The sequence below is a fragment of the Parasteatoda tepidariorum genome, chromosome 7 (assembly GCF_043381705.1).
Source record: "Parasteatoda tepidariorum isolate YZ-2023 chromosome 7, CAS_Ptep_4.0, whole genome shotgun sequence".
Classification (NCBI taxonomy): Eukaryota; Metazoa; Arthropoda; class Arachnida; order Araneae; family Theridiidae; genus Parasteatoda; species Parasteatoda tepidariorum.
The window spans coordinates 54,384,408-54,400,744 of NC_092210.1; the positions used below are offsets into that span (position 1 = coordinate 54,384,408).

The 16,337-nt window shown below is 27.9% G+C and overlaps 2 protein-coding genes across 2 annotated transcripts in view; both read left to right on the forward strand.

Annotated features, from left to right (window-relative positions):
* The first annotated feature begins 1,666 nt into the window (after positions 1–1,666).
* LOC107446534 (astacin-like metalloprotease toxin 5) lies at positions 1,667–11,241 on the forward strand. Its single transcript, XM_016061210.3, has 6 exons — positions 1,667–1,794; positions 3,908–3,975; positions 6,193–6,274; positions 8,640–8,754; positions 9,934–10,109; positions 10,967–11,241. The coding sequence occupies exons 1-6, from the start codon at positions 1,713–1,715 to the stop codon at positions 11,182–11,184; spliced, it is 741 nt and encodes a 246-aa protein (XP_015916696.2). The 5' UTR covers positions 1,667–1,712; the 3' UTR covers positions 11,185–11,241.
* Positions 11,242–12,647: 1,406 nt separating this feature from the next.
* Positions 12,648–16,337, forward strand: part of LOC107448200 (astacin-like metalloprotease toxin 5) — a 21,678-nt gene continuing 17,988 nt past the window's right edge. Inside the window, exon 1 of the mRNA XM_043049068.2 lies at positions 12,648–12,800. Coding sequence (XP_042905002.1) covers positions 12,719–12,800 — 82 coding nt within the window. The 5' untranslated portion in view covers positions 12,648–12,718. The remainder of the gene's footprint in view (positions 12,801–16,337) is intronic.

The following is a 16,337-nucleotide window of genomic DNA, read 5'->3' on the forward strand; positions in this document are numbered from 1 at the left end:
TTAGTTCCAGAAAACGCAAATCGGTATAGATAATTGAAGATGCCTGTGCATTGTACTAGTTTCATAAAAAAGAAACTTAACTGATAAAGGGAACTACTTTTAAAGTGTGCAAATCCTCCCTTCACTTCGAGTTAACGTTAGACTGCTTAAATACAAAAGGAAATTTTTTATCGTTTACTCATTTTTAGTTCGAGAATTGTCTATTCCAGCTGTTTTAAGAATGTGAGCCGTGTCACCTGGTAAATCAACTGTAACCTGGTATTAATAAAACCAAAATATACGGAATTCAAATAGTTTATTTTGGTAGTTTTTCCAATCATATGTTAACCGGAAATTCTGGTTTTCAAAATTAGTTATTATTACCACACATTTAGTAAAAAATACAAAATTAAAAGAAAAAAATTAAACGAATAAATGTTTTTTTAAGGTATTATTATAAGATTACCAAATTTTAGAATATTTACCAAATTGTGTTAAATATTATAAAACCATATTTTATTATTAATTTCAACAAACTCATAACCAAAGTGAAAATTACCGAGCTTTTTGGTGCTCCCATAAAGTCTAAAACACGGTACGTTTTGCAACATTCTGATAGTATTGATAATATTTTTCTTTCTCTCTGCGTAGAGTTGGTGAAAGTTGTTTCCAGTTTGAAGTTTAAACTTAATCTTTTATTAGTAATCTGTCACTATTCAGGTAAATAGTTTCAAGGATGAGTTGATAAAATTTTGAATATGCTCAAGATGTAGGTATCATTCCCTAAAAAGACAAAGTATAAGGTCTCTCATTTCCGTTACTTCCAACCAGAGTAAAATTCGGTTTTTAGCAGTTGTTCCAAAGTTCAAGTATTGTTCGAAAATAAATATTAAAAAAATGAGATCTGCATAAAGCTTTATCCAATGATTTACAAAGTTAGATAAGGAGTAGGAAGCTCACACATTATCTTAAGCAAGTTAAAAATCTAATTATTTTGTATTTTCCCTTATATTATTAATAATAACATAAATATATAATCTTAGAAACTTGTTTAACACTTCGACAGTTTTCTGTTATCATACCCCACTCCTACACTATGCTGACGACTACATAAAAGAAAATTTTTATAAATGATTTTTTTTGTTCAGTAAGTTTACTACACATCAAAAATAATAAATTGAAGAAAAAAAACTTGTATTTCGATGTCACCCGTTTTACCATATTTGTGAAAAACTAAAATATGTAACTCAAAAATAAATATTATTGAAATTTCATAACCGCAATATATTTGCCTACACTTCCATATCCACTTTTTACAAAGTTTTGTTTTAATAAAATTTGACCTGTAGATTACAATGAAAGCTCAACTTGGGTAAAAAAAATTATGTTATTTAATTCATGTTAACACTGGTAATCCAGGCGAATTTTACATTTATAAACTTGAGTTTTTAAGACACCAATTGCTTAAATAACTTTAATTCAAGTTTATAAAATTGAAATGATCAAGCAGTTTTAGTCAATTTGAAACGTTAAGACTCGAGAACGGTTAATATTTATTATTCATATTCCACGACTTCCAAAACATTAACTAGAACTATTTTTATACAATATCCTAATCAGCAACAGCAGGGTGGTTTCCCATAATCGATTGTAAAATCGCGCTGAAAAGAAGATAATTTAATAACCCATATCTACACTAACTTAATTACGAAGTTCAAATTCACGCTGAAACCATGAATATTATTCTGTTCTTCGCAAGTTTACTGTCTGTTTCTTTAGCGGCTATTGTTCAGCTGAGTCCAGAAGATGAAGAAGGTAATGATATTTTGGTTCTGAGGTATACTTGAGTTCTCAATTGTAATAAATTAGCTTAAATAAATATATTTTTTAAATTTAAATTGGAGCAACTGCTTTTTACTTTAAAAATAGTAAATTCTAAAACACAGATATTTTATTTAATTTCGTTAATGGACGGCATGTCTCATGGTTTATAATTTGAAGTAACAAAATGTCTTGTTTTCCCATGTTTGTAGCTAAAAACTAGCTCAATATAAAAAATAAGCCAGATCAATTTAGGGTAAAAGATACCGGCACTTAGAGTACCGGTACTTTATGATGTATCATAATTCTAACTGGAATAATTACCGTAAATTTACCAAATCACTCTAATTAAATATCATTTTCTAGATTACGATTATTAGTAAATGCTTTTATTAGTACTTAAATTGAAAATAAAAGAAGAAAATAAACTTGAACGATTATGTTTTTATCAAGGAAAGAATGCATAGTAGGTGTATAGATACGTATTAAAATAAATGATAGCATTAAATACTATTAGTATTGAAAAATCACTTTTCTGAGAATGCTTAATGTAAGTACTTTCTCATAATAGAATGAAAATTTATCCCTAAAACAAAAATTGGTTTCCTTTATGAACAACTTACCTGCAATCTAACGCATGTTATGCAGGAAAACTTTTACCCACTTTACCTTAGTAGCTTCACAGTTATTATTCCGTTTACTAAATAACTAATTTTAAAAATTTTATTAAAAATATTACTTCTGCCAAAATTAAATAATAAAATTATTCTAAAATGTATTAGAGTCGAATTTACGCACATTTTAAAGGTTTTTTTAGTCGAAAATAGTTAACATCAAAACATTAATAAATGTGTTAATTAATTTACATAAAAATAAATAAATTAATATTTATGTATTATTATGCATTATTTTGTTTAACAAATTAATTACATTTCATTTGCAGAATTATAAATTTTTCCATTCTAATTTTTTCTTTCTTCATTTCATATCCTTGAGTATTTTCTTTATAATTTATTAAACTATTAATAGCATAGTAGGAACAATGCTTAAAAATTATAACTTTATTTCTTCAACCAGTGTTCGGTTTTTATTGTAAATATCAAAGGTTCTCTAATGTTCCATGTTTTGAAACTGTTCTCTTGTGTTTCATAATGGGAAAAAATATGATCAAAACAACCAGAATATGGCAGAATTTACCGTGTTTCTGGCTTTATTGTAACACCAAAATGATTTGGTGCTTTGGTAATAGATTTGGTGAAGTTAATAATAGAATATGGTTTTATAATATGTGATAAAATTTGATAAATGTTGTAAGATTTGGTAATCTTATCATGATACCTTAGAGCATGACATAAAATTTATTTATTCGATAAATTTAATTTTCTTTTTTGTTTTGTTTTGTTTTGTTTTTAAAAGTGTGGTAATGAGAAATATTCCTGTGAGCTTAACTTAATAATGGCATTAGCTTAATAATGGGAAGAATTTTTTTTTCTCCGTGTAGGTAAAAAATATTTTATGAGTAATTTTGATGCATATAACAGCTGCACTAAAAGCACACAATTCTATGATAGATATTGAGTAAATTGGTTTTTACATGGCCCCTCAAAGGTATAAGTACACCAGAAAGTAGCTTGATTGTGATAAATTTTAAATATCATTAGTTGTCTAGAGCAAAAGCATAACGTCAAATCATACTGAATGCAGGTAATCTTTGTTTCGATGGGATACATTTTTAAATATGTGTTTTACTTGGTAAAGAAAATGTAACGGCAAGAAATAATAAATTTTAAAAAAATACTTTGGAATCATTTTAGTTTTATTATTTGCGTTGGTATTGATTTCACCGATTCTATACATATTGATACTATCAACACATAGTAGTTTTTTTATTAGTGTTTGCTTCCTACCCCTGAAGTATTAAATTTTCTTGATCTTAGCAAAGATAAATTATTGTTCGACTATACAACATGAAGAAACTGAGATAAAACAAAAACTGCGAATTCTCGATTTATGCAAATGGAAACAATATCCACGAATTATGTTTGAATATTTTACCTGGAAAATAAGATTAGACCTGACAACACAATTAATTATTACTATATTTCAGTGGCAAGAGCAGCTTTGCAAAATCCTGACTTGTTCGAAGGTGACATAGCTGGTATTGATGGACGCTTCGTAAGTATTATTTTTATATGAAACTTTCTTAGTTGCTAGAAAAAAATAGATTTCATAATTAGTTATTTATTATTATTAGTTATTAGCGCTTGCGTCGTCTTTCTATCTAAAAACTGAAGTAACATAACATTGAAATATTGTGTCTTTACATGAGATTTCAACTGATTTTACAATGAGAAATTATCGCTTATAAAAATGAATCCTTGCAACTAGTTTTTTGAGCAAACTGTTTTTTTTTCGATGAGAAAAATGACATAAATAATGTATTTTTCTCCAGGAAAGGTATTAAATAAAATACCTTAATTTAATTCAATAGTATACTAATATGAATATTATAATTTTATTTGTAATTTGCTATATTTTTTTTATCTTCCATTAAATGAAATCAGTATTTCACTGAAGAAAAATGATTTCGCTTTCAATTGCATTGATTTTACAATGAAAGATAATCGTTTATAAAGTTAAAACATTATACCAAATTTCTCTTTTGTTTGAATCATTATTTACCTTTTGTAAGATAACAAAAAAATGCATTTTCTTTAGAAACAGTATTGAATTAAATTAAATATCTTAAATTTACTTAATTGAATATCTTAAATTCATAAAATGATATGTTAAAAATATTATAATGTTATAATTAAATGATTATATTTCATTATCTTTCAATTATTAGAAAAGTCTTTGAAATCCCTTCCTTGTTAGGATGTTTATATTTAATAGCATTTTCATTCTGCATTGTTTCATAAGAAATTTAAAAGTTAAAATTATTTCCCTTCTAAATCAAATAAATATCTCTTAATTAATTATAATTAAGTCCATCAGCGAAATTAAATTTAAATCAAAGAAAATGGGAGGTTTCCCGGTAAACGGTGGGTAGTGGGATTAAATGAATGTAATTTTTAGAATCAAGAGATTATTTTACGCAAGAATTATCAAAAAATTGTATCAGGGAGCTTTTTCCAAATTCAGCGCAGTATAATTTAAAAATTTTGCAAATTNTTCGATGAGAAAAATGACATAAATAATGTATTTTTCTCCAGGAAAGGTATTAAATAAAATACCTTAATTTAATTCAATAGTATACTAATATGAATATTATAATTTTATTTGTAATTTGCTATATTTTTTTTATCTTCCATTAAATGAAATCAGTATTTCACTGAAGAAAAATGATTTCGCTTTCAATTGCATTGATTTTACAATGAAAGATAATCGTTTATAAAGTTAAAATATTAAGCCAAATTTCTTTTTTGTTTAAATCATTATTTACATTTTATAAGATAACAAAAAAAATTTTTTTTTCTTTAGGAGAAGCATTGAATTAAATTAAACATCTCAAATTTACTTTGAAAATTAATTTGAACAGCTTAAATTTATAAATTACTATGATAAAAATATTATAATGTTATAAGTAAATGATTATATTTTATTATCTTTCAATTATTAGAAAATCCGTTTAAAACCCTTCCTTGTTTGAATGTTCATATTTGATAAAATTTTCCTTCTGCATTTTTTCATAAGAAATTTAAAAGTTAAAATTATTTCCCATCTAAATCAAATAAATATCTCTTAGTTAATAATAATTAAATTCACCAGCGAAATCAAATTTAAATCGAAGAAAAAGGGAGGTTTCCCGGTAAACGGTGGGCGGTGGGGTTAAATGGATGTAATATTTAGAATTAAGAGATTGTTTTGCAAAGAATTATCGAAAAATTGTATCAGGGCACTTTTTCTTAATACAGTGCAGTATGATTAAAAAATTTTGCAAATTTAATTGGTACAACAGTTTAAAAGATATTTTTTTAACCTAAAATTAGAAAATAAATTGAATTTTTTGAAATACATTTCACTGTTAAAGTTACTGTGTAAATATTAGAAATAATCAAATATCTCTAGCTCATTGCATTTTTGTTTTTAAAACAATAATGAACAAAATTATTTCACCTTCATTTTTATCTGATATGAAAAAGAAAAGGAATTGTACAAATGAAAAAGGGATTCTTAATGGTAAATTTCAGTATAAAATATAAAGTATTCAATCTTAAAATTCAATTGTACCTCATTTTGTTAATTAGCTTAGAAGTATGCTACTTACAATTACCTAGCTTAGAAGGATGAAAACACTAGTTTATTAAGATTCATTTTTTTTTCAAATAACGCTTTAAAATAATTGGAATTATTACGTGATTTTAAGAAAATTGAAATAATTTTTTTTAGGACTCTGAGCGAAGTGCTATCGTTGGATCTCATTTCAGATGGCCAAATGCAACTGTACCATATGTAATTGATTCATCGTTAGGTAATAATGCAATATTTACATGCTGATAGTTGTGAGAGGAATTTTATCAAATAATAATTTCATTTTCTATTAAAAAGTTTATTGGAAAGTTTATTGAAAAGTTTATTACCTCAAAAAGTTTATTGAAAAAGTATTTTTTCATGAACTGAATATAATGTCGAGATGACCTCTGTTTGCCTCACTCACTAATTCTCACGATTACTATGCAAATATCATTTTTATAATATTTATTGAGGTTAGTTAGATTTTTTTGTCAAAATTTAAAAAGAAAATGATTTTTTTACTCTATTAACACAGAATATGTAGTTGATTCATCGTAATACGTAGTTGAATCATCGTTAGGTAATAATGCAATAATAACATGCTGATAGTTGTAAGATGAATTTTAATAAATAATAATTTCATTTTCTATTAAAACAAACCTCAAAAAGTTTATTGAAAAAGTTTTTTTTCGTGAACTGAATATAATGACGAGATGACCTCTGTTTGCCTCACTCACTAATTCTCACAATTACTATGCAAATATCATTTTTATAATATTTATTGAGGTTAGTTAGATTTTTTCATCAAAGTTTAAAAAGAAAACTTTTTTTACTTTATTAACTCAGAATTAATTTTAATGATGAAGTTACAAAAAAGAAAAATTAAGCTCTAAGCCAAAAAATTAGAAACCTGAAATACATGCTTCAAACACTGTACAAATATTTAATTTTATTTAATAATCGGCCAATCTAATTCTGAGCTTGCGACTCTCAATGTTAAACTCTATAGCCCTTTAATTTTGAATCCTACCCAGAATACAAGGGAACTCCAGCAACAAGCAGTGTGATATACTTGCCTTCATGGATGACTCTTTGATGAAACTAAGTCACAGTTGAGTTACGAGTACCGCAGACGGTTGACGGCAAGGGAATTTTAACATTAATATATTCTAATTTATATAGTGCTATATCCGAGTCACCACGGGTCACGTCGCTAACATTTTATTTTATAACCAGCGCTGATCAACCCACCCAATTCTAAGCTCACGATTGTCGATGTTTAACTCCGTAGCTTTGTAATTTTAATTTCAACCCTAAAGATAAGGGGCTGCTAGATCAAGTATTGGGACAAACTGGCTTTGTCCCTTTTTTATTGAACTAACCCGCATTTGCGCTTCATCGTGGCGAAAAACACGAAAACCTTCTATGGTGACGACAAGGAAATTCTAACCGATGATCCGTCTACCACTGAGGATATTTCATGTCATCACTGCGGTCGGTGCGAGCCGGGAGTAGAATTCGTATCAACCAGTCATCTCTGGGGTTCAAAACTGTTTCACCTCATTGGGAGGCACATTTTCTATCCCGTGAGCCTCTGCGTCTCACGACACTAATGCTAGTATAATACTTTATGCTTTGTTTACACCAAGATTTTAATTTTATTCATTTAAATTACATTCATGGTAGTTTTTGATAATTTGGATATAAGAAGAATGATAAACTATCAACTTTGACATGATGAACTTCACACTCGTTTTTAAAAAAAAGAGGATCTGCAAACATTATTTACAAAAAATTAAATTAATAAATAAAATAAAAACTAAATATAATTAAATAAATCTAATTGTCAAGGATTTTATAATAAAGAAATAACTATATTTTTATGATGGTGTATTTTCTGAACTTCTATTTTAGATTTCGTGTTAAATATGTTTCAAAATAATGTCTTTAAGAGAAAATCGTAAAGAAATTAAAATACCAGATTTTGTATATCTGAACAGAAATATATAGTTTATAAGTTTGAAATTAGCACTCAAAAATTTCTCTTTCAAAAATTTGCAATTAATTTAAAAGTAAATTAAAAGTATTATCAATTAAATTATTTATTAATAATTATTAGTAATTATTTATTAGTATTATTAGTAATTATTATTTAAAAGTATTAAAGGTTTTAATCAATTTTATTTTACAATTCTGAAAATAAACTGCAAAAAAGGAAATACTTTATAATAGTTCGTACCGTCACATTCGTCCAAGCTAAATATTCAATAATCTTAGTCGAATAGGTACTTAAGAGACAGCTATCACGTCATGTGTTTTACATGATTTGAGTAGTTCAATGCACATGATAGCGCATACTCAGAAACACATAAATCTTACATAAATTTCTCTATTTCAACAACTATTTAACCTAGATTGAACCTTCCTTTAACTGTACAAACTAATTTTGGTTTTCCCATTGCATGCACTTGTAAAACCTATATTAAGTCAGTATTATTACTGATCGTTACAAAATTCATACTTAATTGTTATCAGCGTTTTTTAATTTGATTAAATTGCTCCACAAGGTTAATTTAAAGTCATTTAAATTTTTCTTTATGAAGGTAACAAACTTAAAGTTATTCAGGAAGGAATTGATGATTATCACAAACACACTTGCGTGAAGTTCGTTTACAGAACAAATGAGCATGACTACGTCAGGATGTTTTTTGGAAATGGGTAAGATTATCTTTGTTATTTTTTATTTATATTAATGGGAGAACATTCATTGGGTTCTAAAAACACTCTACTTATTTTTAACTTATATTTCGTGACTTCACAACAGAATATTAACTCTTAAGAATTGGAATAATGTTCCCCTTTAATAAAGTTCAATAAACCTGTTGTTTACTAGAAAAGCAATAATCTTCCATACTAACCAAAATAAATGAGATCATAAGTGAAAATCTTCAGTTATAAAATAGAATATCTTTCAATTAACGATTATATATTTTGGAATGTGGTTTAGGCAAATTAAAAATGAACTTTTAATATTAAGCTGCTTTTAAATCTAATAGCAGCTGTCTAATACCATACTGTTTTTTGTTTTTAATAAAGGTAAAAATATTCACCAATTACAAGAATAAGAATTAGTTGGATCGCATTCAAATTCCATCTGACAAATAAATTTGTTTTTAATCATTTTAATTTCCAATTTATGGTTTTTATTTTTAACAATGATGATTTCCAATGCAATTGCATGTTATTATGGGATTTCTGTCGCCTCTTAGCAAGTGAATATTATCAGAAATTATCCAGATTATTTGCCCTTTCTTTTATTTAGAAATTATGATTTTTTTTCCGTATAATTTTAAAAAATCTATCAGATATGCAGGGTGTCCACTAATCACTATTTTTAGATTTTGCTTTAGATTTAATTTTTTTAAAAAAAATTGAAATGATTAACAATATTTACGCTGGTAGTCGAAAAAAAGTATTAAAATACGGGAAAAGAAACAAAAATGCTAACGGAAGTTCAGCAGATCGTTGAAGAGGTAAAACGGAGCTGAATTCGTTACAACATATTTCATTTCTGGAGGAAGCGCCTCTAAGTTCATTAATTAATTTCAGCCCCACTTTCTTAAGCAGCGATACGACAAGTTACTAAAGTTATTTCATTTCTTCTTCTTCCATAAACATCAAATTGGGACTCTTAATGCGAGGTTAGTTTTGAATTCAATATTTCAAAAAAAATTAAAAATACTTGTTACATTCATAGATTATGAAACGTCTTGCAAACAGCATACCTTGATTTTTAAAGTCTGGTATTGTAAAAAATGTTGAAGAGCAAAAGTAAAATATTTTTTCTTATTTTACTCAAAGAGCATTTTATCTTAATTTTGATTCTTAAAAAAATAGGTGCTATTCTCAAGTTGGTACAATTGGTGGTTCACAAGATTTATCTCTTGGTCAAGGATGCCACTATGCGGGCACAGTTGTTCATGAGTTGGGACACGCCCTTGGATTCTACCACGAGCAGAGCAGATCAGACAGAGATTCATATTTGAACATCTATCTCGAAAACGCATTCGCGAGTGAGTATTTGCAATTTTGATTAAAATTATTTTGGGTTTCTTCTTAAATATCTTTTTTTTACTAGTAGGATAAATAAATTGTCGTTGCTAGAAGTTGGTCATCATGTAATAGTTATCCATTCAATATTTCCATTATTATTTCAAAGCGCAAAAAATATTTCGACTTAGTGTTTACGACGACGAACTGACATTGTAAAATAGTGGGATTCGATCCCAGAGTTCTGCTACAAGCACCACCCACCTTGTGGTCAATGAATTCGGGGAAATGTGACGGCATGCTGACTACAGTATTACAATCATGCCTTCAATCATGAAATTGTGGAGCCTCAACAACATTGACCTCTTAATATACAATGAGCTGTTGTGATAATGCATTTTCTACAGAGCAATTAAAATATTTCTTTAAAATATATCGTTGAACTTTAAATCAAATTTAAAGGTATACGGGTTCATATTAATTGCTTAATAGAATTCACCTCAATTACCATTATTATAATTTTTACAAAAAGTGTATTTTGTACAATTATTACCAACAATAGTTATATTTCAAACTGCAGTTTTATAGAAATTTAACAAATGCTTAAATTTAAATGAATAGAAAAAAAAACATTTTTATTAAAATATTTTACTTTTTCATAATACTTTTCTTTTGATTAAATTATCGAAACTTCTTAAAATGAATAATTTCGGTTAGAAAAATATTTAATTTTTCAAACTTTTGATCTACCTAAATACTTATTTTTATTAATTTAAAACTTTTTTTTCTGTTGTCAAATCTATGAATAATCAATTAAATTTTTTGGCATACTAAATGTAATCACAACTAAAGCTTTTAATATTTACTTTTCTCTATACAGGTGCGCAATTTAACTTTTTCAAGCTTGATCCATACCAAAACATTTTGTACAATGAATTCGACTATGATTCCATTATGATCTACGGAAACACAGCATTCTCTAAGAACGGACAAAACACCATGGAGGCTATGAACGGACAGCGATTGTTAGACCCCTATAACAAGAGAGGAATGACCAAAAGTGATATCGATAGAATCAATGCAATGTACAATTGTTAAAAATTCTTACAACTGTACAAGAAATGTTAACTAACAAAATAAAAATATATATTTTTATTATTTTTGCATAATTTATAATTTTTTTTATAAAAGCAATTGAAAACGAAAATAAAAAAAAACAATAAATGGGATTTGGTGCAACTACATATGAGAAAATTAACCCTAATCTCTTCTACTTTATTTCTATCCATATAAATTTTTTAAACATTCATTAAATATAGTTTATTTTATAAAAAGAAATAAAATATGTAAGAATAATATAATAGACATTTATTAATTGTCCTACCTTTTCCATTTCTGGAAGAATTATCTGCTCCAGAAGTTTTAAGTTTGTTATTTACAGAGGTTTTGCTGCAAATTATATATAGTTTCAAGTTCAATATGAATTATTTAATAGTAACTTATTGACATTATTCAAAAGGAAGGATAGTTTCGAGAAAGAGTTGTTAGAATTTTGAATATATTCAAGAAATGAGAGAATCGTGAGAAGAGGAAAAACTATATTTTAATTTTACTTTTTTTAATTAATTTAAGCAAGCCGATTTTAATCATGCCAAATCTTGAGATTTATAGAAATGCAGTAAATTTAACATATATAAAATAGAATAGTGTATGATCGTAGATTGTTTTTCTGGAATACTGATTATAAAATCTCAAAGGTATAGTTTTGGACGGAAAATCTTATGAGAAATTGGACAAACTCTCATTAGGCCATTTTTAATATATGTGGGTGGTGATATTTTACATTTCAGTGTTTTGAAATCTACTGAAAGTGCAATAAATGTTAATTTCCTAATTTATGTGAGAAAAATATTCTTGCTTAACACTTTTATAAATTTCTGTTAATATACCCTTGTCTCTACCCACACCATGCTGACGGTCACAATAGACGAAGTTTCTTACAAATTAATGTTTTCGTTCATTAAGTTAACGATAAATAGAAATTGGAAATTAAAAAAAAATACTTATATTTTGATGCATTGCATCTTATCGTATTTTTAAAAATGTAAAATAGTACACTAGTACACACAAAAAGAAATGCTACACAATTTCTATAAGCGCAATATATTTGATTTTATATCCATCCTCTTTTTACACAGTTTCATTCAATAAAATGAGAATGGTGGTTCAAAATCAAAGTTCATCCTGGTTAAAAAAACGAAACAAAGGAAAAAGAAATTATGTTATTCAATTTATGCAAATTTTCATGATACATTCCGAATGAATTTTGCTGCAGCTGTAAACATTATTTTTTAATACACCAATTGTGTCAACAATTGTAATTGAAATTCATGTAATTAAAATGATAAATCAGTTTTATGCAATTTGAAATGTTAAAATTCAAGAACATTTGATATTTATCATTAATATTTCGTGACTTCTAAACAAATAATTTGAATCCTTTTTTTTATGATATCCTAATCAGCAACAGCAGGGTGGTTTCCCATAAGTGATTATAAAATGGCGTTGAAAAGAAGATAATTTAAAATACGATATCTGGACTTGTTTAATTATAAAATTTAGGCTCAGAACCATGAAGATTCGTCTGTTCTTCGCAAGTTTGCTGTCTGTTTCTTTAGCTGCTATTGTTCAGCTGAGTCCAGAAGATGAGAAAGGTAATCTTGTTTTGCTTTTCTTTCTAACTTGAGCTCGCAATTACATTAGTTTTTATACATTAAAAAAAATAGAGTTTACTCTAAAAAATAGTTAATCTCAAAATATAGATATTTTATTTTATTCCATAACCGTGAACGATAAGCAGACACTGCAAAAAATTCTGGGACAAATTACTGCAAAATTACAGGTAAAATCCATTTTTTCCGGATAAAAATGCGTACCGCAAAATCAATTTCTAACGGTTCATCTTACGAAACAAAAATTCTGATTTACCATTATTTTTACAGTAATGATTACAGTCAGCAAATGAATATTTCTGTAAAATTTACGACATAATATTTTAAGGTAAAAATGGATTTTATGGATGATGCACCCAAAATGCTAGTACATTTTAGCGCCATGTTTACCGAGATATTTTATAATGTACCCCATGGAATAAAATTTGAGGCATGAACACTTTTTATTTTATTTTTCCAGCCTAGTAGCAAGAAATAAACTCAGTAGATAATGATAGGCATAAGGAAACTATTGGGGCAAATAATGGTTGTTTAAAATTTTGTTGATGAATCTCATCTGTTTTTTTATTCTTTGCAGGAAAGGGCCTTTTGTGTTTAGTCCATGGAACTTAAATCTGTTTGCCAATTGCGTATTTTCCGTCGACAGTGGGGACCGGAAACATTTTAAAAATTTCTGGAAAACGATCATTCTACCAACCGAAATATTTAGGCTTAAATCATTTAAAAACTCAATATATCTCCTATTATTATAAATAAAGAGGTTTTCAATTTCGCACTTGTATCTGAACGATATAAATATTAAAGAAACAACTAAAATACATTTATAAAAATGAACCACGATAATTTCTCTTTTTTTTCTTCATTTTTTGCACTTGGCGCAGGAAATTTTTTTGTCAAAAAATATTATGTAATTATGCATCTTAGCCTGAACATCAGTTTTAAGTATGAATACACTCATAAATATATATGAAAAAAATTCATTCATATTGTAAAAAAACAAGTGTAAAATTTAAATTTCTGATTGCCACTTTGACGTTCAATCCGTTAACAATACATTTATAGTAATATTTTTAAATTGGAATAAATTATATTTAGCTCCAAAATAAGAGAATAAATTTTTGATTGAATAAGAGAATACGATTTTTGGTTACACAGTTAAACACCTGGGTTCAAATTACGGTATAAAGTATAGACAGTTTAGGTGAATTATCCGTAAAACTCATTTTATCATTAAATGTATTCTTACCGTCTTGTTTTCTTTTAATTGGACGACAGATTAGACGACAACTGTTGACAGAAAAACAAACGATAAAAAATAATATTAGAACAAGAAACAAAGATAACAGTAGCAAAAATGAAACTACAGTAAGTTTTTTACCGTGATGTAACTTTCATTATTGTTTTTCTTTCTAAATGTGTGGTAATATGAAGAACAATAAGAACTACAAAACCATGTCTACAAAGAACTATTTTTTTAATCGTTACCATATGAACGGAGAAATTACCAGATGAATGATTCAAATGCCATATATTTTCATTTCATTACTCAGAATTATGTTTTTTTATTAAACATAATTCTGAGATGTCTTAACTATAGAGTAAAAAAATTTTACAAGAATTTCTTTCTTACTATATATTTTTATACTTTTTGCTACTTTTTATATGAATGCATTCTTTTTGGCGTGAGAAAATAAATGTCAGTTTCTTCATCTTTCATGAAAAAAATTATTTAAGATAAACTAATTACAATAAAATTTAAGTATCAATCATTTTATGTCATTTAGCTTTGATTTTAACTAGCATTATGATAAAAATTATATACGTTCTAATATATCTTATTTAAAATCGAAAATCATAAATATTTTCTCTTTATAAAGAATAGTACGATTGGTGACTGGTTTAGGTATTGCTCATCATCGGAACGAATTTTATTCACCACTTTCGTTTATCGTTGCATTTAATGCACACTGTGCCAAAAAAAGGACCACCCGCAATAACTTCTGATCTAATGATCTTCACGTTTCATGACTCATTCTCAATGGTTCGAGGAGGTGTCTTGAAATATGCTAATTAATTACATCAGGCGATATTTTAATTTACGAAATGAGACCCAAAACGTACTTTCTCTGAATAAATACGCTTTTTTGATGGATTAGGGTTTCTTACCTACAAAATATAGGAGGTAGCTACAGTCTGGGACTCCCGGTGGCTGAGCGGTAGCGCTTCGCGCTGTCGTGCCACAGGTACCTGGTTCGATCCTCGGGCCGGGTAAGGATGACTCAGCCTTTCATCCCTTCAGTGGGTTGATAAATGAGTACCAAGCATGCTTGAGAACTAAACACTGGGGGTTTCACGTTCGGCTGACAACCTGACCGGAACATCTGCTCCTGCACCCCAGAGCCCAAGGTCAAGAAAACTGAGATGGGCACAGTAGGCCTTGGCCATTATGAGCTGTCGCGCCGCTGAGTTTAGTTTAGTTTTAGCTACACTCTGGGAAATATGGTCCCCATAATTTGCTCAGGAGAGCGATCCAAAGTTTGGACACTTTAATGTTAATTTTACTTTTTGAGTAATTCGCCATATCCCCAGAATTGAAGAAAAAAAATTGCACGCAATTATAAAATTCGTTTCGGTTATCCAAAGTAAAAACTTATTATTTTTTATTATTTTATTTAATAATATTTGAAAACATTTTGAATTTTAAGGTATACACTCCTTTACATCACTTAAAGAAAATAATTTCGCATGGCAAAATACATAATTAGTGCAAAATTGGTGGAATAGTTCCTTTTTTTTTTGAGAATCCGAATTTCGGAAAAGTGGTATACATAATATTAAATTTCTCAGGAACTGTTCAACCATTTTCACTAAAATTTGGATTTTGCCATGTAATATTTAAAGCTTTAAAATGATGTAAAAAATTTTATACCATACAATTCAAAATTTTTCCAACTGTTATTAAATAAAATAGTAAAATATATATATATACACCGAAGAGCCATTACATTAAGACCACCATCCATCTATAAAAATGGGCACGCCCAGGTTTTCATGGTTTCTCGCCCAGGAACAATGTTTTCATGGGGCACATTAGGACCCATAATCCTCATAGAACATTCCCTGACGTCTGTAAGCTACTTGAACATAGTTGCAGACCAGGTTCACCCATTCATGGCAACAGTTTTTCCAGCGGGAGATTGTGTTTACCAACAGGATATTGCACAATGTCATAAAGGTCGAATCGTGGAAAAACATCCCAGGGACCTTCAAGTCATGTCTTGGCCCCCAAACCATATTTAAACCAAAAGCAAAGCGAAAAACGAGTTAAGTCGGCAAAAGAACACTTTAAATGGTCAGAAAATCAATGGAAGCAAGTAATCTGGAGTGATGAGAGTAAAATATCGCTCTTTGGAAGTGATGGTAGAAAATACGTGAGACGTAGAGTAGGTGAAGCGCTTCATCCTGATTGCATTGAAGCAACTACTAAAAATCCAACAAATGTCATGATTTGGGCATGTA